Raw genomic sequence first — 26,043 nt, 5'->3', positions numbered from 1 at the left:
GCCACCTATGGGTTAGTGCTGGCGTTTGCTCTCTCAAATGCCATCAGCTTCAATGGCAAGGAGAAATAAGGCTCTCGAAGAAAATAGAGGGTTTAAAATAAGGGCTGGTTATAAACCAAACTATTTAGAGAGGGAGATAACTGTGTCCTTCTCCTGCCCTGTTTCAAGTGCTTAAACATTACAGGGGGTTTGCCTGACATTTGAGGGCTTTGTGAAAAAATAAGTGTAGAAATTTTCATCCCAAAGGCTCCAAAACCAGACAAGAATCTTTATTTGCATAGCACCAGAGAAAGCTTCTGCTGGGACAAAGGGCAGGCAGACGGAGAATGCAACAAACTCAGGAGCCAGGGAGGAAAAAACTTAGGTGTAATCCCTTTCTTTTATTAAGAGTTCCATTGTTCATACACAGCAGGAAGGGTATAGATGATTATGGTCTCATCCAAAAGACTTATAAAAGAGCTGCACGGAAAATGGAGTCCATGCTTACTGCCCGAGTGCTAGTTTACAACTAAAAAGCTTTCGCTCCCTAAATGCCAGTGCTACAAAGCCAAGCTGTGGGGAATGTTTTAAGAGTTCTTACTTCATCCCCAGTAATAGATATTGATTCTGAAATGAAATCTTAGTATGTCTGCCGATGCACAAACCAAACAGATTCCAACTCACTCTGCTGTAGCTGCACTGATTCTGCTGTGCTAACAGAAGTTAAATAGTATGTCAGCTCATTTGTCACTCAAATAGATGGCTCTGAATACAATTAGGGAGCAGTTCTGCAAAATAGCAAATGAAGGGCTTTTTACTTTTATTTTTTGCCATAGCTGCCCAAACATTTTGTAAATATCCCATTTAAATTTTGAATATAAAATCTAGTATAAGTCCCTCTGCTCTCCCCCTCAAACAGAACAAAAAACCAAGCTTCATCCTCTCAAGGAAAATCCTTAGTGTTACAGAAATCTTTTGACATTGTGCCCTATTCATATCACTTTATCACACAGATCACAGCAATTACTAACTGAACTGCCCTCACACTGTACCTTTATCAAGGTGCCTCCCCCAACTTTTGGCTCATTAAGGGCTCCTGCATTTTGTGTGCACCTAAGGGTATGTCTAGACTACGGGATTACTTTGATTTTACAGAACTCGATTTTTGGCAACAGATTGTATAAAGTCGAGTGCATGTGGCCACACTAAGCACATTAATTGGTGGTATGTGTCCATAGTACCAAGGCCAGTGTCAACTTCCGGAGTGTTGCACTGTGGGTAGTTATCCCATAGCGATCCCATAGTTCCTGCAGTCTCCACTGCCCACTGGAATTCTGGGTTGAGATCCCAGTGCCTGATGGGGCAAAAAGCATTGTCACAGGTGGTTCTGGGTACATGTCATCAGGCCCCCCCTCCCTCCATGAAATCAACGGTAGACAACCGTTTCACGTCTTTTATCCTGGGTTACCTGTGCAGACGCCATACCACGGCAAGCATGCAGCCCGCACAGCTGACCATCACCATAAGTCTCTTGGGTGCTGGCAAACATGGGACTGCATTGCTACACAGCTGCAGCTTATTGCCTTTTGGCAGCAGATGGTGCATTAGGACTGAAAGCCATCATCACCATACAGAGATGGGAGTGACTCAGCCAAGTCATTTCCCATCTTCTGCCAAGCACCCAGGAAATAATGATGGCTAGTAGTCATACTGCACTGTCTGCTACTAGCCAAAAATGTAAAAGATAGATGGAGTGGATCAAAACAAGAAATAGACCAGATTTGTTTTGTATTCATTTGGTTCCCCCCTCCCTCTGTGAAATCAACAGCCTGCTAACCCCAGGCTTTTGAGTTCAGTCGTTGAGGGGGCCATTCTGCCTTTGTGGATTTTAATTCCCTGTAAGCCATGTCATCAGTTGCCCTTCCCTCCATCAGAGCAACGGCAGACAACCGTTTCACTTCTTTTTTCAGTGCAGATGCCACACCACGTCAAGCATGGAGCCCGCTCAGCTCAACGCAGCAGTCAAGAACATTGTAAACACCTTGCCCATTATTGTGCAGTTTATGCTGAACCAGAATCTGGAAAACCAGGGGAGGAGGCGGCAACAGCAGCGCGGCGATGAGAGTGATGAGGACATGGACACAGAATTCTCTCAAAGAGCGGGCCCCGGTGCTTTGGAGATCATGGTGTTAATGGGGCAGGTTCATGCTGTAGAACGCCGATTCTGGGCCTGGGAAACAAGCACAGACTGGTGGGACTACACGGTGTTGCAGGTGTGGGACGATTCCCAGTGGCTGCAAAACTATCACGTGCATAAAGGGCACTTTCATGAAACTTTGTGACTTGCTTTCCCCTGCCCTGAAGTGCCAGAATACCAAGATGAGAGCAGCCCTCACAGTTCACAAGCGAGTGGTGATAGCCCTGTGGAAGCTTGCAACGCCAGACAACTACTGGTCAGTCAGGAATCAATTTGGAGTGGGAAAATCTACTGCAGGGGCTGCTGTGATGCAAGTAAGCCAAAGCAATCACTGACCTGCTGCTATGAAAGGTTGTGACTCTGGGAAACGTGCAGGTCATAGTGGATGGCACTGCTGCAATGGGATTCCCTAATTGTGATGGGGCGACAGATGGAACTCATATCCCTATCTCGGCACTGGACCACCAGGGCAGCCAGTACATAAACCGTAATAGGTACTTTCCAATGGTGCTGCAAGCCTTGGTGGATCACAAGGGATGTTTCACCAACATCAAAGTGGGATGGGCAGGAAGGCTTCATGACGCTCGTGTCTTCAGGAACACTAGTCTGTTTAAACAGCTGCAGCAAGGGATTTACTTCCTAGACCAGAAAATAACTGTTGGGGATGTTGATATGCCTATAGTTATCCTTGGGGACCCAGCCTACCTTAATGCCATAGCTCATGAAGCCATACACAGGCAGCCTGGACAGTAGTCAGGAGCTGTTCAGCTATAGGCTGAGCAAGTGCAGAATGGTGGTAGAATGTGCATTTGGATGTTTAAAGGGTCGCTGGCGCACTTTACTGACTCGCTCAGACCTCAGCGAAACCAATATTCCTATTGTTATTGCTGCGTGCTGTGTGCTCCACAATCTCTGTGAGAGTAAAGAGGCAACGTTTATGGCAGGGTAGGCGGTTGAGGCAAATCAGCTGTCCCCTGATTACCTTCAGCCAGACACCAGGATGATTAGAAGAGCACACCAGGAAGCGCTTCGCATCACAAAAGCTTTGAAAACCAGTTAAATGACTGGCCAGGCTGCGATGTGAAAGTTCTGTTTGTTTCTCTTTGATGAAAACCTGTCCCTTTGGTTGACTATTCCCTGTAAGCCACCCACCCTCCCCCCTTCAATCACAGGTTGTTTGCAAAGGAAATAAAGTCACTATCATTTAAAAACCATGTATTCTTTATTAACTGATTATAAAAATAGGGAGATAACTGATAAGGTAGCCCGGGTGGGGTGTGGGAGAGGGAAGGAAGGAAAAGGCCACTTCAAAAGTTGTTGAATGATAGCCTTCTGTTACTTGTGCTGTCCACTGGGGTGGAGTGGTTGGGTGCCCAGAGCCGCCTCCTCCAGGGCCAGCTCCAGGCCCCAGCAAGCTAAGCGCGTGCTTGGGGCAGCACGCCGCGGGGGGCGCTCCAGTGGACCCTCCGCAGACATGGCTGCAGAGGGTCCACTGGTCCCGCGCCTCCGGTGGAGCATCCGCAGGCATGCCTGCAGGAGGTCCACTGGAGCTGCGGGACCAGCGGACTCTCTGCAGCCACGGCTACGGGAGATCCACCGGAGCCACGGGACCGGCGAGCAGCAGAGCGCCCCCTGCGGTGTGCTGCCATGCTTGGGGTGGCAAAATGGCTAGAGCCAGCCCTGTCCTCCTCCATGTTCTTGGGCATCTGGGTGAGGAGGCTATGGAACTTGGGGAGAGGGGAGGGTGATTAAACAGGGGCTGCAGGGACACACTGTGATCTTGCTGCCGTTCCTGAAGCTCCACCAGACGTGGGAGCATGTCCGTTTGATCCCACAGTAGCCCCAGCATTGCATCCTGATTCCTCTGATCTTCCTGCCACCATCTTTCATCTCAATCGTCCCTCCTGTCCTCACGTTTGTCCTCCGTCCTTGTGGTCAATGGCCGCTTTCCTGTACTGTGATACTGTGTCCCTCCAGCTCTTTCATTGCAGGTCGACTGCATGATCTTGGAGAACATTTCATTGCGCGTGCATTGTTTTCTCTGCCTAATCTGAGATAGCCTTCAGGACGGAGGAGGGAAGCTTAAAAAATTTGCAGCTGTGGGAGGGAAAAAAGAGAGAAGTATTTTAAAAGATACATTTTATAGAACAATGCGTATACTCTTTCACGGTGAACAACACTATTCACATTACATAGCACATGTGATTTCGGTACAAGGTCACATTTTGCATCTTAATATTGAGTGCCTGTGGTTTTGGTGTTAGAGATCACAGATGCAGGTCCAGGCAACAGAAATCGGCTTGCATGTGGCCATGGTAAGCCATAGTCTTTCGGCTTCTGCAACCTTCATAAAAGCAGCACCCTCCTTTCTCATACCAAGCAAAGCCTGTTGAGTGTTGTGGTTTTCTTGTTCACATGCAGCAGCAGAAACCAAAGTAACCCTTCCTCATCCAATTCTCTGGGATGATCACTTTACCCTTCCTCACACCCCGTGGCTGGCATCAGGGAAGATCCTTGCTAGCCAAACGTGAACAGCTCAGCGCCAATGCTCCTCCCCACCACTGCTTGGCTAACTGTGGGGAGGATTTCTTTTCAGCCACAGGCAAACAGCCCAGTAGGAACGGCCACCTCTGAATGTCGTCTTAATTAAATTCCCATATTTCAACCAGGTTACCGTGAACAATATCACTCTACTGAGGATAACACTGCGAGATAAAGATGTTGCTTGAATGCCAGCAAACACCGGGTCCATATGCTACCAGGCTTTGTCATGCAATGATACCAGATTACTTGCTACTAGCATGGTGTAGTAAAGTGTCCCACCATGGAGGACGGAATAAGGCTGCTCTCCCCAGAAACCTTCTGCAAAGGCTTTTGGAGTACCTCCAGGAGAGCTTCATGGAGATGTCCCTGGAGGATTTCTGCTCCATTCCCAGACACATTAACAGACTTTTCCAGTAGCTGTACTGGCCGCGAATGCATCCCAAGTCCTCAGGGCAAATTAATCATTAAAAAACACTTGCTTTTAAACCATGTTTTATATTTACAAAGGTACACTCACCAGAGGTCCCTTCTCTGGCTTCATGGTCTAGGATACCACCTTGGGAGGCTATTTCAGTCAGGGTGAGAAAAAGATCCTGGCTGTTGGGAGAACAGTGTGTTGTGTGCTCTCCTCAAGCTCCTCCTCCTCCTCCTCATCTTCCCCGTCCGCAGAATCCTCAGGCATGGCTGAGAGTATCCCCTCCTCAGAATTCACGGTCAGGGGTGGGGTAGTGGTGGCGGCCCCCCCCTAGAATTGCATGCAGCTCAGCAGAGAAGCAGCATGTCTGTGGCTCTGTCCCAGAGTGTCCATTTGCTTCTTTGGTTTTCTGGTAGGCTTGTTTGAGCTCCTTAACTGTCACGCGGCACTGTGTGGAGTCCTTGTTGTGGCCTCTCTCCATCATGGCCTTGGAGATTTTTTAAATGTTTTGGCATTTCATCTTTTGGAACATAGATCTGCTCGCACGGAATAGTGTCCCCATACAGTGATCAGATCCGGTACCTCCCCTACGGTTCATGCTGGAGCTCGATTCTCGGACTGCATGGTTACCTGTGCTGATAAGCTCTCCACACTGGGCAAACAGGAAATGAAATTCAAAAGTTTGCGGGGCTTTTCCTGTCTACCTGGCCAGTGTATTGAGTTCAGACTGCTGTCCAGAGCGGTCACAATGGTGCACTGTGGGATAGCTCCTGGAAGTCAATACCATTGAATTGAGTCCACACTAACCCTAATTTGAACCGGCAATGTCGATTTCAGCGCTAGTCCCCTCATCGGGGAGGAGTACAGAAATCGATTTTAAGAGCCCTTTATGTCAAAGTAAATGGCTTCGTTGTGTGGATGGGTGCAGGGTTAATTCGATTTAACGCTGTTAAATTTGACCTAAACTCATAGTGTAGACCAGGCCTAAGGCACAAGTTTGGGGAAGGCCTGCTCTGCAGAAGTGGGCCCTCATTCTAGCAGTTTTAAAGCTTCCTCTGGTCCACAATGAAACTCACTTTTAGTAAAATCATGGAAGTCAATAGAAGACAAGGCACAACTGAAGGATTATAGAAAGCCATGAGGATTCCAGATGAGAAAAAAAAATCAGTTACTGATTTCATAAAGCCCTTTCATGTGTAGATTTAACTCTAGTACTTAAGATTTAACTCTAGTACTTAAGTTTATTATTAAACATAATAAACTTAAAACTAAACTTAATAGTTTATACTACTTAGAATAAAATGTTCAGCGTTTATAAAAGTTACCCACTAGGAAACTGCAATATCACTACATTTGCAGCAAAGAACTGGAGGTAGTAAATGGTTTGTTCAGGTCAATAAAGGCCCAAGTGAAGCTGACACAGTTGATAATCTAAAACCACTTACTTCTGAGTATTTATTACCATGAGCATTATTATTGTAAAAGATGAGGGGAAATTCATTGTCATGTGAGAACAGTTAGGCAGCACTCCTTTATTGTATTCCTGTCACTGATTTGCAAATTGCATTTCAGAACATTAATCAATTCTCTCTGCGTGTTAAGCCCACTGTACAATGGGTACAGCTGCAACTAGTGTGAACATACTACCACTACTTTCCTAATTCAAAGAAATATTCTGAATTTATGTTCTTTTTGAGATCAGATGAAGGGCAAATAGCATAAAATATACATTTAAATTAAGTTTAGTGTCCATTGTAGGGTCATACACACAGCTCAAATACTGGACTTTGTATTTGCACTTTTTTTTTTTTAAAGACTCATCTGTTTTTTATATCTCCCCCTATTGGCTATACATAGGAAGTGTCAGACATTATTTCAAATGTACATGCATCTAATCGGAGGACAAAATGTTTCCCTCTTCAATCTTATTCTAAATATAAATTCCATTGACAGCAGTTGGCATTGCATGTACAACATAGATGGCAGAATTTGGCTCAAGGAATAGTCTCCCTCCCCCCCCAACCGCATATGCTCATTGCAGAGAGTTTGATATAAATAATTTGGCCACAACTGAAAAAAAATCATGCTTCATTTTTAGGATGAAACAATGACAGGGTGTTATTTGGTGTGTGAGGGGATGCCTCTCCAGTAAGATGATGTCAAGCTGCATTTTAACATGTCAACTGCTATTAAAGCCTCAGAACACAAAGGGCCAAGATTGTGTCATCAGTTTGGGCAGTAATCCCTACAGATATCAAAGGGGATTTAACATGGGTCTGATTTTTTTGGTGATAATCCAGCCCTAAATATGCATAGTAAAATCTACAGCATGTTTCTTGGAAGGCAGTTAACTATTGTATGTGCACTAGTCAGTTGCTCAACTGCTACTAGCAACAGCGGAAGTTATGAGGTTTATTCATACCTTCTCCACTCCCTCCCTCTTTTAAAACATGTACTGGTTAATGGCCCTAGCAATGTTTAAATTTGTAAAATAGAAATGTTAATAGGCTTATAGTTTTTGTAAGCCAAGTACCAGCCCCAGGGAATTTTTACTTCCAGATGAGTCATGAACACCTGGAAATGAGTGTTTATAATAGAAATATGTAGCTTCGACAATAGTTAAAGATAGCAGCATGCGGTAGCTCAAGTGAGAAGCAAAATCAAAATATATGCTAATACTGCAGTTAGAAACCAGCTTTATTGTTACAACCAGTTTTAAATTATTTACACAATACAAATCTTTGAAAGATATATTCCTTCATTTAATCAATGGTAGAAGGCCTTTATTATAACATAGCTCCAACAACGTTTCATTCAAAAGAAACAGTTCACTCCAGTGAAAACTGATGAATGAACAGAACATATGTTAACTCTATGACAAAGAAATGATTTTTTTTTAAAAGATTGGGAGCATTTTATTCACAGGACCCATGACTTAACAGAAACCTAAAAATGAGAAAACAATGAAAAAATGTTGTGGAACAATGAAACGACATTGGAAAGTATTCCTATTATCCCATAGTCCTATCTTTGCAAGTGTTACAGGGCTTTGGATAGCTGGCTAATACAAATTTGTGAACCAACAAATCTACTTCAAGTTATATTTAAGATATTGATACATTCTCAGTGCTGAGACTAATCAAAGCTCTTATGTACAACACTGCGTTACACTACCACAGACTGTATCTGAGATACACAAATGAAAGAAGGGTCATTGCAATAACAAAAAAAACCACACTTCTGACTGAAGATTTCACAGCGATCAGAAGTAAACAGCTAATATTATAAATTATAATTTTTGTTTTCCAGTTTATTTTGTGCATTTGATAATATTGCATTTGGTAATTTACACTTTTCCCCCCTGTAAGTCAGTTTCACATTTCATTTTGTGTGCGTTTCTCCCCAGTTGTGTGAAAAAAAAATATATACACACACACAGGTATAAAGATAAGTGATTTTTAAACAAAAATCGTGAGGGCATTACATGAAACCACAACTCCTATCATTTTGCAAACATTAAGCTAATGCTTACACCATCCATGGGAGACATGTAAATTCTTCTCCATTTTTACAAGTTGAGGACACTAAGGCAGAAAAGCTAAACAGCTTTCAAAGGCCACGAAGGGAATCAGTATCAATTCCTGAATTAGGTGGTATTCGTGGCTCTCAGTCCTGTGCTCAGACCATTCCTCTGACACTACAGGACTCTTTTCAATCAACTTTTCTCTTGACAGTGAATGAATAAGCTATTATTAAAGCATCTGAAGTAAGAGTATCTTCTAGACTATTCAGCATTTTAAAGAACCAAATACTTCATATTATGCAAACTAGCCAATTGTGCACAGACAAAAATACAATACAATACAATACAGTTTTAGAAGATTCCCTCTGTTACTGTAACTAGGAAACTGAAAAACTACACAAACAGCTCATTTGGTAAAGCCACTTGAAGTCAGACAATGGAATTTCCAGTCTCATCACACCACTAGACAGCACCACATAACTGGCACGTGAAAGCAATTTACACATTTTCTTTTCCATTCGAGAGGTCTGTAGGCCACAAAGTTAGTCATGTACCCTCTGGACTTGTGCGGTTCTACCATCTTGAAGAGCCTCCCTCATTCTAGCTGTGCAGTTAGCAAAAGGAATACCTATATGGCACAAGAACACGGTCAGCCTTTTGTCATATCCTTCATAATCAGCAAATCCACAGTAGCAAATGTATAAAAAAAGTTTGCTGTGATAATGCACACCACCAGCACTAGAATCTCTAGAAATATGATCCAACTCTTACTGTTCAGCAACTGTAATTACATCCTGCATGGTATGAGGAATGGTGTAAGACTAGGTGCTAACTCTGCAAGTACTAAACTGGTACATTTTTAAGAGCCTTTAACAAAAAAGCATCTAAGAATCTATTAATCAAAATATAAAACATTAAAACTCACTGAAGAACCCAACTCAAATTCAGAGCCAGGTAGGATGCAGCCAACCTTCCTGATAGCCTTCAAAACAAGCCTCCCCAACAAAAGGAATTACATTCCAACTGGTACAAAAAATGAAGGTTTTACCAGAAAAATGCTCTTCTATTTTGTGACTATGTCTATTTTTTTTAAGTTGTTTTGGTGGGAAGGAAATAAGGGTGTACTTTAACGTCTCTTATCCAGACTTTATCATGCTGAAATGAACTCCCTTTCCTTTATAAGCTGGTCCAATCAATAAACTGCCTAAGTGTAAGGTCAAAAAACAGAAGTCTAAACACGTGCTTCAATTGGATTATTTCCTCTTTCCTGTTTTATTCCCTTCCCCTCCAATATTGACCTTTCGACACTTAGGCCTTTGGGATCTAATTACCATCAAACAGCAACACTGAAGATCCTAGACAATATTAACATATATACCTTTTAAGTGTGTATGTGTCTTTTGTCTGGTATATTTCTATTTGATAAACAGGATAGAAGACTTGCACCAAGATGTGTTTGTGAACTTGACAACCAAAATATTTGAATACTCTTACCCTCCATATTTTATGTACCTATGTTTTCCAGCAAATCTATTACACATAGCAGTGGCAAGAGGCTCAAAGCTCTTCTGTTTTCACTGTAGCTAGCTAAAGAACTTAGTCTAAAAATAAGATTGCAGTTTGTATATAATAAGATGTTCGGAGAAGCTGGTGTACAGAACTTTACACTTCACTTCTGAGGTTAATTCTCTAATCTCCAGGGGACTGCCTAAACCAGAAACTGATTATGATATTAAGTCTTTATTTCTTTGTATGGTGGATACAGTGGCCATTAATTATTTGAATAAGGTTAAGTTTGATGGGACTAGTTCTGGCTTGCAAACAGTGAAAGGATACTGCATCAAGAAAAAAGGAATTACTGTCCAAGGGAATTCAGTTAATAGATTACAGTAAGCACTCAAAGGGAACCAAGATACCTGTAGGATGCCATAACTTCCCCTCAAAGTTGAAATACTGGCATCAACAGCTGATTATTTTATTAAAAGCGGTACCAAGTCTGCTTCAAACTATTGTTTTTGTTCAACTCGCATGCAAGACATCAATAAACTGTTTAATTTTACTACAAGTCCAGGGAAGGCTGCTTGTACATTGAGAGAGAAAGTTGTGTACTAGTCCTGTATTTTATGCATTTAGGCTTGGAAAGGATTTGGTGGAAGAATGTACCCAGCGGACACGTTTCCATAAATACGAATGGGCTACTAGTTAGTTGGAACCTTAGCTACTGTAGCATTCTGGAAACTGATAGTCAGAAGTATATTAATGATTTGGCCTTTTATTATACATACACAGTTGCACAACACTAATTAATCCTCCTGTCATTACACAGCTTATGTACACTGGAAACTTCTAATTTAGGAATTTGTCTACATGTTCCTTTAACAAACTTCTCTCACCACAGGAACAATACGTCTTAAAGAAGTGTACTTAAAATGTCCATGTGTGTTCAGCAGGTACTATTGGCTGCCAATGACACGTGATGTATGACAATGTTTAAGATATGAGTATCCGATTTAACAGTTTCCCTATGTTGAAAGACAATACATTTACCACTAATTAGCATTTTTCATTTGCCTTGTTACTAGAATAGCTTTTCCCCACAACTAAGTGTATTACTATTCATTTATCCCCAAAAGCAAGGGAACATAAAAACACATGGAAAGACAATGGCGGCAGTAGACTATAATGGATACCTTATTAACATGAAACATAAATATGCTCCATTAAAGGTAATGAATGTGATTATCACACAACACAGATGCCTTGAATATGGTCAATTTAACAAAAAAGTCAGCACACACAAAGTTGGACCTTTTTCTTTACATCAAAATTTCTACAAAATAGGAGAGAGTACAATGCAATACACAAGTCCAAATGCAAGATACGGTACAATTCACATTAATTTACAAATGGTTATTTACACTGTTGTATATACATATCCAGTCAGACCTGCTTAATGTGAGTCAGTTTGACAATTTCTTTTTCAAATGCAGAAGAACACTAGATGAATGAGTTTAAAATTACATGACACAGGTTATTATTTAAAAAGCTCTGATGCTTAAGTGTCTTATTGAATCAGACATGGATTAACCTGGTCTGATTGTAGAAATGTGTCAGAAGAAAAAAATTCAAACAATTCTGCTTTACAAAAGCAACCAGGCCACTATGGGCTATTGACTGATGCTGCACATGCATGAATGCCATTGCTAACAACCTTCTTTATATTTACAATATAGGTTTAACTATACAGTAAAAGTTATTAATTTTGGCATTCAAGCCTTTAGCTTAACAGAAAGGCAACAGAGTATCTTCTTGGCAACACAAAGCCAGGATGGATGTTTCTAGAGCTCGGAGACATTTTCCTTCTTTTTAAATAGCCTCAAATTACTAAGAATGAGGAAATGAATTAACAAAATGGGAGTTCCCTATTTTGAGGCTTCAATAGTTCACTCATGTTTAGGCGGTAGGGTATTTGCAGTGACAAACTCAAGTTTGCACCCTGCCATCCCAAGTTCCCACTTGAACATGTTTGCAGGATACCCTCTAAAGGAGAGGAAATTCTGAGTAGTTATGGATAAAACTGTTGAGGTGTGAGACTCCAGGTGACAGGCATTTCATTTTGGAAAAAGTAACTACTTCCTAATAACATCTCTCATGAACAACCTGATCTAGGAATTTGAAATTTGTCGCATATGCTAGGCTTAAATGAAAGCCATTGCACAGCTATGTTTTCTAAAATGGATTTTAAATGTGCAATATGAAAATGCAAGTCTCTACTATACTGCAAAGTCTCCTATTATAACTTTGTGATCAGTCTCGTGCTTCTTAAAAATGGCTCAAAGATTACTGTATTTATAATATCTTTGCCTCAAAGTGTTTTTGAGGTCTGTGAAAGGAGTTCAGTAGAATTTAGCAGCTCAACATGACTGAGGCTGAGATCCAGTCACAAAAAGCTTACTTTCTTTTCCTCTGCAGAGATTGTTAGCTGCACTATATAAACAAACATCTCCTTTAAAAAATTACAGTACAATTCCAAACTGAAATAGTACCAGCACAGGAAGAGCTACTAGCGCAGGGAGACAATGGAATTTGTAAACTGCACAGGAGACACCCTAGGTCTGCCCTCTCCCTCTTGCAGAAGGAATGATCTGCAGTGTCACCTTCTTTTTACCTGAATGGTTAGCCAATTTTCAAGTTCAAGCAGGCAGTTTCCAATAGGAGGAGAGATTGATGATGTAATCTGGTATTTCTTTGATGCCATCCTGTTTATAAAGTCCTGCTTCCCACAATAGGAATCGAACAGCAACTGTTTCTTTGCTCACAGAATTAACAAGCCTCTTTCAGCCAACACTTTACTCAAGAAGCTCTCATTCAGCTGTTGTCTCTGGGTCAAACTACCAGGGCTTCCTTGGACCTTGTGGTTCTCTCACAGAGTATGGGACACCACTCTTGAGTAGCCAAAGAGTTTGAAAAGAATTAGGGCTAATAAGAGCTGGACTGTACTTCAGTATAAACAGACACTGCTGTTTATATTTTAAAACAGTTCCCTTTGGAATAGTTAGAAAGGGGGATCTGGTAAGTATTCCAATTTACCAGGTTAAAAATACAATTTTGAAAGCTCACTCTCAGATATGTATGTGTTAACACCACCAGAAATTAAGTTGTCACTTTATCAGGAAAAGGAGTTGTTGTTGTTTTTATTTTGAAATAAAATTTTTCAGGATCCAACACTGGTACTCACACTATATAGCACCTTACTCCAAGAGATGTCTTGCTGAAATTAAAGGGACAACTTATGGACCAAGATACTACTAAAGGTGGGTAAGTGTGGCAGAATAATACTCTTAGCGAAGAGAGAACTTTTCAGGTACAAAGATTAAAAAGCTGTTCCCTGTCTGTCACTTTCATGAGCTCTAGCAACATCCTTGATAATGCTACAGAAGGAAAAGCCATTTCAGTTGATCAGTTTTATTTAGACTATGAAAAGAATCTGTCCAATTTAACAAACTAGTTTAGTAAGTACTAAATAAGACTGACTCACTTTCAAGTTTTTTTTTATGACAAGTTTGTCCATTTATACTAAAATTTTAAGAATGTGATTGATTGTAAGAAATCCACAGCTGGAACCACCAGGTGATGAATGCAAACTAGTTTTAAGGAATAAAACTTGCTTTTGTAAAATAACAGAACACTATTTAAAATGGTGTATACGGTGAAACCATGTCATTGCTTTAAGCATTCTGAAACAAGCTATGCTTTTGTAAAATCCATTTGCATTTGACAATATGCTATAAAGCAATTTTGAATAAATATTCTTGCCAAGCCTGCAATTGGCTCCCCATAAAATCTACTCCTAAGGTGAGTGTGTGTTTGCACATACTGTATGTGCATACACGCAGACTTTATACGTTTGGGCACTTCAGTGACCAAAGTGCAAAGTTTTTTCAGCGTAATAATCAGAATTGATTGACTGCTCAACGACATAGCAATTTCCAAGATTTAAAGCATCATCCCCTCTCTCAACCTCTCTCAACATACAGTCACAAAGTAAACATTTTCTTTTCCATTCACATTTTGTACTTCAAAACATTCTTGGTATAATAGCTTTTTAAAAAACATTGAGGATGATCAAAGCCCCACTGTTCAAATCTCACACATTTCAAGAACATCCTTTGAACTTTGGGAGACTTTGGGCTACTAATATTTTTATCATTAGTACAGCAAGAAAGCCAGAAAAATGTAACAGAATCTATAACTATTGGACCTAAGTATTTAAAGACAAGAATCCAAGCTGGAAAGATGAGGAAGGAAGGAAAAAGGTTTAAAATCTATGTATCTTTTAACTGAAGTGGTACTGTTTTGCTCCCAAGAGCAACAGGATTTCATGTTCACTGTTTTAAACTCAAGAGTCTATCTTGCTGCAGTAATATATATATATAGTTCAGAACATAGAAGAGTTAAAAAAAATTGAAGATTTATTCCCTTCCATAAGGAATTTCTTGAGATTTTGGAATAGCAGTCTTTAAAATAAGTGGAAAAATTTAACAAACAAGAAACTCCCCCATACAAGTTAAGGTTAGTACATTTCCTGTCAGATACTATGCACGTTCCTAAATAATCAGGTGGCGATAAAGCCTTCAGACTTCTACTATGTAACAGTAGCAGAAGGAAAACCAAAACGCTGATATTTACCCCTAATAAGTAGATAGGCCTTGCTATAAAATGTAAAGTACTGTGATGTGGAAAACTGCTTTTATCTTCAGCTTCCTTCCCTCAATTACTTGGTACCAGTGATTGGCATTTCAAGAGTAAATTACCACTACTCATTTATTTTTTTTATATACAGTTAAAGATTAAGATTCCCTACTGACCATGTACAGTCTTTATATAAGTTAATGTCACTTTAATAAAATAAGTTGTGAAAAAAACAAATCCTTTGGAACAGTTTCACTGCCTGAACTCAACCTTTACAGAAATTGATGAAAGCAGTAATGGAATCATGTTAAACTCATAATAAATAAATCACATACAACATATGTTAAATTACTTAGGTAAGGATTAAATTGCCATCTCTACAGCCTTATAGATTTAGCAAATTTCTAATCCATTCTATATCAACAGTAGGTATGCTCTTCTTATTAGATTTAACATTAAGACTTGTTTAGAGGCATCATTTGTAAAGCAAAACAACCAAGTGAACATTACAGAACTTAAACAAAATGTTTAGCTTTTTCAGTAACTGTTCTCAGAAAGGATTCTAAGGATTGCTTATCCACTTGAGGATAACTGAAGTTCTTCATTACTCGGGAAGTTTTAATGCTGTGACCTCTGGTTTCATTTTGAAATACTGGTTAAAACGAACAATTGCGTACCTATTAAAAGGACAGAATTGAAACAAAGTTACAAAGAGCTGAGAATTCCTTAAGAGTCTGATCATGTTTATGGCAAGAGTCTTGAAATCTTACTGAAAAATTTCACAACAGCAACATGCTTTTGTGGAGTATCATGTGATGCTTTTGTTTAGTTTATTGTGCCATCTACTGGTTACTATCCAGTGTCTTTTACATTTGAGAATCTTATGACTGATTCACTAGTTCAGTGTGTTTCAATACCACATTCAAGTGAACAAAGTATGATCTTAACATAGTATTTCATCAGCTTAGTCACAAGTTACTTGTCTGAGTCATATTAAGTATGAACTATGCTAACATCTTAACTGCTACAGCAAAATTTCCAAAAAGATGCACAATCATGTCATGATAAACTTAATAGGTTCTTCTTCACATTGCAAGGGGCATTCATTTGACAATTTTAAAACATTTTTCTTTTGATGAAACCCTACAATAACAACATCAGCTAGTATCTCAAGAAAGGACACTAAAAAGAAAAATATTCAGAATTTATTAGACTAAATGTCCCTTGCTATTTGGAAGGAAAGATTTTTATTTATTTTTTAAATAGGAACAGATCCTCTGGTTCTTAAATCTGAGCTCCATTCCTTGTTCTGCCATAAACACAGTGTATGACCAAGAGCAAGCCACTTAATTTTGGGCCTCTACTTCTCCCACACAAATGCCACCTACCAAACATATGCTTGTGTGGCTTAATCCATTAATAATTGTCAAGTGCTTGGATAAGGCATGTGTGGAAGACACTATATACTGGAGAACAAGAATTTTATTTTATTTTTTTAAATAAAATACAGGGTTAATTTTTTCCTCACAAAAAGCACAATAAATAAATTTTAAAAATCCAGACTTATGGATGAACTGACATTACCCAAGTATCTTGATTGTCTTAACAGAACCCCACTATAAAAATAATTGTGTACGGTCATCTCTGGAGCATCCTGCTTGAACAACAAAACAGGATCAATTCGCTCAGACTTAGTGTAGTTCTGAAAGTCAGGATGTCAATGGAGGAAAATAGATTAGCTATTTATAGACAGTACAGTCACTTACCCTAGAAAATCAAAGTCAATGGTGGAATATTTTGCTTGAATCAGAGCCCACAATCCCCAAAAGAAATGAGAGGCCTAAAGAGAAAATAATCGGTGAAAGATTATTAGCTTAATGTTCTGTAAAGCAAGTATATGTTAAAAGGAATGAGTAAAATGTGCTTGTCTGAAGGACTATTCTATAATTACGAAAATGAGCCAAAAATGTAATTTTATAATTAAAGATTTTGTTCTAAAAATGTAAGTTTTCTGAAACCAGATACCAGCAAGTGTTATAAACCCTAATGCTGTCAATGAGATGTGTAGAAAAAACACCTTGACGTGGAAATCACTTTCTAGAAAGGGTCTTGTTCAATAGCGTTAACAAATGACCTATGCTTCAGTTTGATAAAGAGAATTCCAGCAGCGTACAACCATTACAAATCTACACACTTGTTTGATTGTTTCAGATATTAGATATTATTTGGCACCAGAATGCTTCACTTTCCAGTGCTGCTAATGAGACTAACCATTTAAAACTCAGCATTTCCATAAGGTTCAAATCTATTCTTCCTGTTAAAGTTTAGATAAGCAGTTTGTAAGCATATGTTCAATGTCAGACTGAAGCTATGGATTACATGAATTATACGGTTGCTAATGTGTTTTAATAAACATTGAAACTTGCATGTTGTGGCCATCAGCTTCACAATCCCCTTGTGAAAGATGCATATGATTTCTGGACCACCCATGTTGCAAGTGACACCTCATACTTCTATTTATGTTCTGTAAATAAAAGCTTACAATAATGACCTAAATTGTTTCCTGAAGCATCCACATAATCCAAGTATCGTACTTAAATTCCTTTACTAAGGCTGTACAGTGTGAGTGCACATCTGAAAATATCTCAAAGCACAGGCATGTTAACATCTCACTAAGGCATTTATTTAAGTTTTGATCAATTTGTCTAATGGTAGCAGTTTGGAATTTTACACTAATACTCATTCATTCTAGTTCCTGTTTTTTCTACCATGGCCCCACACATTAATGAAGTTTAGTCAACATTAAAGGAACCCTTATTTTTTAACTTTTACAGTATTTGTACAACTTGTGTGGTCTACAGATCGGTCTTAAGCTGTTCAGTAAACAGAAACTCACCCCCCACCCAGCATTAGTATGTACAAAGTTTAGAGCTCATGAAACAATGCTACATAGTCTCGGGGGGGAAAAGAGTTACATAGCTGCAAATCTAGCCTTACTAATTGAAGTGAATGGGACAGCTGAATATAATTACCACAAGTGGCACTAACAGCGCTAACAACAAATGAGCAGTATTTTCTAAAAAAGACTCATCTAGTGGAACATCCTCTTGGAAAGCCAACCAAAATTCCTCACTGTAACTACCAGCCTTTGCCAGAAAATTGGAGAAGCCATGTCTAGATTAGTCAGATATATATGGGCCAAAAAGTCAGAAAGAGTACTGGAATCATAAGGCCATACTAGCTGTCCAGAGTTGCACATCCACTGGCATACCAGGCATTATAACTACACTTGTAGAGACTTTATTTTAGCCTAAGTAAACGCAGGGTAAGAGGCACTACTGCCATGACACCTCATGCTGTCATCTCCTATACATAGCATGAACAAGCCTGGACGGTACTTAAACTGGACCAGGGATAATTTAGAGCTTTAAGAAGTGGTGTTGGGAAGTCAGTTCTAAGCAATATTCCAGCACTGTGATAGCAGATACAGCTTTTCAGAGGCAAATCAGTGGAAGGAGAGGAAGGATGGAAGAGCATCTAGGACCAGAGAGCCAAACATTCAGCTTCTTGCTATACATCAAGACATGAGTGTCCTATGTACAGTCTTCAAAGTATGTTTGATGCAAAGAACTTCAGTGTTCCTTTTATTTTTCAAACACAGAATTTGCCTTTGACAAAGTTTATTTACTGAAAAGTCCTATATACACACACTTACGTTACAAAAAAACCCCAAAATCAACATCAAACTCTTGAGGCAAAGCCACATTAAACTTTCCTCAACATTTTACAAACCAGAGTGCTAAAATTATAGAAAAATCAAAAACTGATGTTGATTTGTTGAGGAGAGTAGGAATAGCTCAGTGGTTTGAGCATTGGCCTGCTAAACCCAGGGTTGTAAATTAAATCCTTGAGGGGGCTATTTAGGGAAGTGGAGTAAAAATCTTTCTGGGGATTAGTCCTGCTTTGAGCAGGGGGCTGGACTAGATGACCTCCTGAGGTCCCTTCCAACCCTGATATTCTATGATCAACACAGGGTGACTGATTTCAAACTATCAAGTTAAACCTTAATGCTATTTAGTAAATTTCTATGGAAGAGACACACTTACTGCTCCAGATACATGTTACACAGTTCAATATTATATTACTCAGATTCTTCGGTTCTCAAATTAAAAATAATCTAGGATAAGGCCTGGTAAGGCTCATTTCACTCCATATGGGGTCAGTTCAAATCCTGATATCTATTCCTCCAAAGCCAGGAGGACTGGGGTATGTTGAGAATCTATCATGCCAGCCCACCTTTATTGGCCAATATGAAAGATCCCTCCATGACTTAGGCCTGGGCTACACTAGTGGGGAGTGGGAGGGGGTTGAACTAAGATATGCAACTTCAGCTACGCGAAGTCGAAGTATCTTAGTTCGACTTACCTGGCCATCCTCACGGCGGGGAGTCGAGCGCTATGGCTCCCCCATCGCCTCTGCTTACTCCTCCTGCTGAGGTGGAGTACAGGCATCAATTGATCACATCTAAACGAAATGTGATAAATTGATCCCCGATGCATCGAACACTACCCGCTGATCCGGTAGGTAGTATAGACGTATCCTTCTTCCTTGAGACTGAGAAATCTCTCAATCAAATTGACTTTACTTGCACTACTGCTTAGGGAAGCTATATCCTATGAAGAACAGTTGCTCCTTCACAGAAGATGATTAAACATAGGAGTGAAAGGAAAGTTTGCAGTGAACTTAAACATGTTGCTTCTAGAGGATGGATTTTAGTTGGCTTTACCTCGTCTCAAAGGCCCTGCCCTATGGAATAAAGCCACTAAATGTATCCAGATAGTAAAGGCCTAGCAGTGAGTCCATTTACTTTCTGAAGATCTACACTGAGTTAGACTAACACATAAACAAATAGAAATTGAACAATATTCATTGCATAATGGTTTCCATCAGTAATAGTAAGAAAAGCTGACACTTCTATTGTATTAAAGATTTCCTGCAGGTATTGCATAATCTTAAAACTGCAAGTTCCTTGGGACAGGGAACTCCGTATCATTTGGCTGGAAAGTGGTAAGCATACCTGGGGTGTTGTATATACATTAATAATCTTGAGAAACTTACCAGTGCAAATTGATTGACTTGCACATATAGGACTTCTACCTCTTTCTCAGTAACATCTGTACCGAAACCTTTATATTCCTTGTATGCCTCAAGGTAAGATCTCAGCCACTGATCTTGTAATTCTCTATCTGGATAAAGGCTGTAGTCTACCTCACTCACTCCTTCAAAAACAAAAAACAAACAAAAAGAATTAACATTTTTATTTTTGTTTAAAAAGTCAGACGTTTGACTTCAATTATAACTTATGACCTTTGCTTTTCAGAAACTTTGCAAATGTGTACCATATGTAAACTAAATATGAACAGATTCGGATATGCATATCAATGAATATCCCTCAAATCAAAATGAAAAACTAAAGAGGACACGAAGATTCTGTGCTTAAATATTTGACCACTGCTAACATACATGAATATTTGTGGTCCGGTATAATCTGAATATCAGCAAGTTACAATTGTATGGGGAAAGTCCCACGAAAATAAAGCATCTATATTATCAATTTTTTCCCCAAAATCTTCCCAGGGAAATTCAGAGAGAGCTATAAGTTCTAGTGAAAGAAGAAAACAGATTTGCATGCAATCTGAATCCTTATTACAAAACATGAGACATTCAGGTATACTTATATTTCATCACAAATTAAGCTAATATTTCAGAAAGAAGTGTATTCCTTACACAAAAGGAACCTACTCAATCAGGACCCGATTCCCTTTCCTTCTCTCTCTTTGGAAAAGACGGTTACTCACCTTTGTAACTGTTGTTCTTCGAGATGTGTTGCTCATATCCATTCCAATTAGGTGTGTGCGTGCCGCGTGCACGTCCGTCGGAAGATTTTTACCCTAGCAACACACGGTGGGTCAGCTGGGCGCCCCCTGGCGTGGCGCCGCTATGGCACCGAATATATACCCCTGCTGACCCGTCCGCTCCTCAGTTCCTTCTTGCCGGCTACTCCGACAGTGGGGAAGGAGGGCAGGTTTTGGAATGGATATGAGCAACACATCTCGAAGAACAACAGTTACAAAGGTGAGTAACCGTCTTTTCTTCTTCGAGTGCTTGCTCATATCCATTCCACTTAGGTGAATCCCAAGCCTTACCTAGGTGGTGGAGTGAGATACTGCAGCGTGTAGAACCACAGAGCCGAAGGCTGCGTCCTCTCTGGATTGCTGCACCAGGGCATAATGAGAAGTGAAGGTATGTACTGAAGACCACGTAGCTGCTCGACATATCTCCTGGATGGGTACTCGAGCTAGGAAGGCGGCCGATGAGGCCTGAGCCCTCGTAGAATGAGCGGTAAAATGTCCCGGAGAGACATGAGCTAGATCATAGCAAGTACGGATGCACGCCGTTACCCATGACGAAATTCTCTGAGAAGAGAGAGACGGGTAGGTCTTTCATCCGATCTGCCACTGCCACAAAAAGTTGGGGCATTTTGCGGAAGAGTCTCATTCGGCAATGTAGAAGGCGAGCGCCCTATGGACTTCGAGGGAAATGCAACTGCTGTTCTCTACGAGATGTATGCAGTTTGGGAAAGAAGACCGGGAGGAATATGTCCTGGTTGAGATGGAAGGCCAAGACTACTTTAGGGAGGAATGCTGGATGTGGACGTAACTGCACCTTGTCTTTGTGGAACACCGTGTATGGTGGGTCCACCATGAGAGCCCAAAGCTCAGAGACTCTCCAAGCCAGTGTAATGGCCACAAGGAAGGCTGTTTTCCATGACAAATACAGGAGCGAGCAGGTCGCCAATGGCTTGAATGGAGGAGTTGTAAGTCTCGTCAGGACCAAGTTGAGGTCCCAGGAAGGGGCGGGGCTTCGTACTAGGGGGTATAGACACTCCAAACCTTTGAGGAACCTCGAGACCATAGGGTGGGAGAAGATGGAGTAAGTACCTTCTCCGGGGTGGAAAGTTGAAATAGCCGCCAAGTGCACTCGCAATGATGAGATAGCGAGGCCTTGCTGTTTAAGATACCAGAGATAGTCCAATATAGTGGGAATGGGAACCTCTGTGGGTGTTACACTTAGTGTTTGACACCAGCAAGAAAATCACTTCCACTTGGCCAAGCATGTAGACCGGGTAGAAGGTTTCCTGCTACCCAGGAGTACTTCTTGCACTGGGGCAGAGCAACATAACTCCGACTGGGTTGACCATGCAGGAGCCACGCTGTGAGATGGAGGGATTGCAGGTCCAGGTGGTGAAGCCTGCCATGGTCCTGCATTATAAGATCCTGACACAGGGGCAGAGGGATCGGGTTGGCTATCGAGTAGTCCAGCAACGCGGTGTACCAGTGCTGTCGGGGCCACGCAGGGGCGATCAGGATCAGGTGAGCCCTGTCCCTGCGGAGCTTTAAAGAGAACCCTGTGCACCAGTGGGAAGGGTGGAAAGGCGTACAGCAGCTGGTTCTTCCATGAGATTAGGAAGGCGTCCAATATCGAGCCCGGGACGAGACCCTGGAAGGAGCAGAACTTCTGGCACTTCCTGTTGTCGTGGGAAGCGAAGAGGTCTATGTGGGGAAAGCCCCACTTCTGCAAGATGGAATGCAGAATGTCCAGGCAAAGTGACCACTCGTGAGACCGGAAAGATCTGCTGAGATGGTCTGCCAGGGCGTTCCGGACTCCCGGGAGGAACGATGCTACAAGGTCTATCGAGTGGGCTATGCAAAATTCCCACAATTGGATCGCCTCCTGACAAAGGGGGGAGGATCGAGTCCCTCCCTGCTTGTTTATGTAGTGCATGGCTGTTGTGTTGTCGATAAGCACTGGAACACAACAACCTTGCAGATGTTGTAGGAACGTCTGGCACGCCAGGCAGACTGCTCTCAGCTCCTGGACGTTTATGTGCAACGCTAGCTCTTGAGATGACCAGAGGCCCTGCGTGCAATGATGGTCTAGATGAGTCCGTCGTTAGGGACAGCGAGGGCTGCCTCGGATGGAACAGCAGTCCTGCACAAACCAGGGAGGGTGTTAGCTACCAGTTATGGGAGTCTAAGATGCTCGGAGGAATGGTGAACACCATGTCTATGGTATCTCTGCCTGGACGGTACACTGAGGCGAGCCAGGTTTGAAGGGGATGCATGCATAGTTTTGTGTGCTTGGTTACAAAGGTACATGCGGCCATGTGACCAAGGAGGCCCAGACAGGTGCGAGCTGAGGTCGTCGGAAAGGTTTGGAGGCTTTTTATAACAGAGACTAGTGCCTGAAACCAGGGCAGTGGCAAGCAGGCTTTTGCAAATTTGGAATCTAGAATGGCCCCAATGAATTCTATTCTTTGAGTGGGCACGAGAGTAGACTTCTCTAGACTGATCATCAGGCCCGGTCTCTTGAATAGGTCCGTGATGATGGCTATGTGCTGGGAGACCTGGGCCTCGGAGGTCCCTCGAATAAGCCAATCGTCTAGGTAAGGAAACACATGTATTCGTCGACGACGGAGGAAGGCGACCACTACCGCCGTGCACTTTGTAAAGACGTGAGGGGGCGTAGAGAGGCCTAACGGAAGGACTGCAAGTTGGAAATGTTGGTGGTGCACCGTAAATCGTAGGTACCGTCTGTGCGAGGGATAAATAGCAATATGGAAATATGCGTCCTTCATGTCGAGAGCAGCGTATCAGTCTCCGGGATCCAAGGAAGAGATAATGGTCCCCAGGGATACCATGCAGAACTTCAACTTCTTTAAAAACATGTTGAGTCCTCGCAGGTCCAGGATGGGTCGAAGACTTCCTTTTGCTTTGGGGATTAGGAAATATCGGGAGTAAAATCCCCTGCCCTTTAATTCCTCCGGTACCTCCTCTATAGCTTCGATCGAGAGGGGCGTGCGAACCTCTTGCCAGAGGAATTGCTCGTGACAGGGGTCCCTGAAGAGGTACGGGGAGGGGGGGTGAGAGCGAGGGGGCGAAATAAATTGGAGGTGGTATCCAAATTCCACTGTGCGTAGGACCCAACGATCCGAGGTTAATTGGGACCACGCAGGGAGGAAGGAGGAAAGGCGGTTGGAAAACTGAAGGGGATCCTGGGGAAGGACTGGTGCTCTGCTCTCGGGCGTACCTTCAAAAGTTCGCTTTCAGGCCCGTCGCTGGTTTGGCGGGACCGGTATTGTGTCTGCCTTGGGACCCAGGTTGTCGTATGCGGTTCCCACGACCGCGCCTTCTGCCAAAGTCTTGTCGCGGTCTGGGCGGGGGGTAAGGGTGCTGAGGTTGGCTACGGAGGGACCTCCGTTGGGTTTGTGGGGTGTGCATGCCAAGGGAACGCATGATCACCCGATTGTCCTTAAGACTCCGTAGCCTAGGGTCTATTTTCTGGGAGAAAAGGCCCTGTCCTTCAAACGGCAGGTCCTGGATGGTGTGTTGCAGTTCAGGAGGTAGACCTGACACTTGCAGCCACGAGATCCTCCTCATCGTAATTCCCGAGGCCACGGTTCTGGCTGCCGAATCCGCAGCGTTGAGGGAGGCCTGCAGGGATGTCCACGCCACTTTCTTTCCTTCCTCGAGAATGGCTTGGAATTCCTGGTGAGAGTCTGGTGCGACCAGCTCTGTGAACTTACCCACCGACTGCCAGATGTTATAATTATATCTACTGAGCAGGGACTGTTGGTTCGCCACCCTGAGTTGGAGGCCCCCTGCAGAGTAGACTTTAAGTCCCAACAGGTCCATCCGTCTAGCCTTCCGCGATTTTGGGGTGGGGGCTTGCTGGCCATGGCGCTCTCGCTCATTGACGGATTGAACCACCAGGGAGCATGGAGGAGGGTGGGTATATAGGTATTCGTACCCTTTGGAGGGTACCATATACTTTCTTTCCACCCCTCTGGCCGTAAGAGGGATAGACGCCGGGGATTGCCAGATTGTGTCCGCTTTAGCTTGGATGGAGCGTATAAATGGCAAAGCTACACGGGTTGGGGCATCCGCCAACCGTATGTCTATCACTGGGTCTTCAACCTCCAGGACCTCGTCCACCTGGAGATTGATATTTAAGGCGACTCGCCTCAAAAGGTCCTGATGAGCTCGGAGGTCAATAGGGGGCGGGCCCGAGAAGGATATACAGGCCACTGCCTCGTCGGGTGAAGAGGACGACGACAGACCCGGTACCAGTGGTTCCTGTAGGGACTCTTGGTCCAGAGGTACGCCAGGGTCCGGGAGGACCTGAGGGTCCGGTGCCTGAGGAGAGTGATCTGTACCAGCTGGAGGGGGGGTGGCTAACAGTGGCCTCCGGTGCGCGATGTTCCGACGGGGAGGAACGTGATGGTACCATGGGTTCACCTTGGGCCTGGTGATATGCCCAAGGCGTCCAAAAGGACCACTGATGAGGATCTTGGTCTGGACCTTGAGCCTCATGGAGAACTCGGCTGTGTGGCTCTGAATCGGGACAGGTGGCACTATCAGCGTGCGATGATTCAGACGCGTGCCTCGATGGCCATGGCGGAGCGGAGGCCGTATGAGGATAAGCCCTGTCTCTAGGGTACCATATTTCGTGCCGCACCGGAGAGCGGTACCGGGATCCGTACCGGTACCGGGATCGGGACCTGCGACCAGAGCAGTGCTGGGAGGTTGACAGGGATCTTGACGCTCTATGATGAGAGTGGCTGCGGTGCGAATGGTGCCGGGAGCTGGACCAGTGCCTGGAGTATCGGTCTGGCGAGTGGGACCTCAAGTGGTGCCACGAGTGCGACTGGTACCGAGGAGGAGATCGGTACCAGGACTGTGAGCGGCGCCTGGATCTGGAGCGATGGCGAGATCGAGAACGTTGGCGGGACCTCCATCTTGAGTGCTGTCTGCCTGAGGTGCCGATGGAAGGTGGTCTTACCATGGCAGGCTTGCCTGTCGATTGAATAACCCGCACCGGCAGTGCCGAGGGTTGAGGCAGGGCGGGCTCTGTTAACGCAATAAGTTCCCTCGCTGTAGCAAATGTCTCTGGCGTAGTGGAAACGAGAAGCTCTACCGAGGCATGTGCCGGGGAGCTGTCATGCACCGGACTCGACAGCTTTTGCACGGCCGGAATCAACGGTGCAGACATTGTCGGTGCCGTGGCAGTTAGTGGTGCCAGGTGGTTCGACTTAGATTGCTGCTCAGACTGCGGTGCAGACAGTGGGGCCGC

General features: G+C 42.8%; 1 protein-coding gene across 1 annotated transcript in view; it reads right to left on the bottom strand.

Moving 5' to 3' along the window:
* Positions 1–7,814: 7,814 nt before the first annotated feature.
* Positions 7,815–26,043, bottom strand: part of ETNK1 (ethanolamine kinase 1) — a 57,350-nt gene continuing 39,121 nt past the window's right edge. The window contains exons 6-8 of the mRNA XM_030541447.1: positions 19,969–20,129; positions 16,617–16,690; positions 7,815–15,527 (exon numbers count right to left, since the gene is read on the bottom strand). Of these exons, the coding sequence (XP_030397307.1) occupies positions 15,455–15,527; positions 16,617–16,690; positions 19,969–20,129 (308 nt within the window). The 3' untranslated portion in view covers positions 7,815–15,454. The remainder of the gene's footprint in view (positions 15,528–16,616; positions 16,691–19,968; positions 20,130–26,043) is intronic.

Source organism: Gopherus evgoodei, chromosome 1 (genome assembly GCF_007399415.2).
Source record: "Gopherus evgoodei ecotype Sinaloan lineage chromosome 1, rGopEvg1_v1.p, whole genome shotgun sequence".
In the NCBI taxonomy this organism is placed as follows: Eukaryota; Metazoa; Chordata; order Testudines; family Testudinidae; genus Gopherus; species Gopherus evgoodei.
Note: the sequence above shows the minus strand (reverse complement) of the source record. Positions and strands in the feature narration are given on the sequence as shown.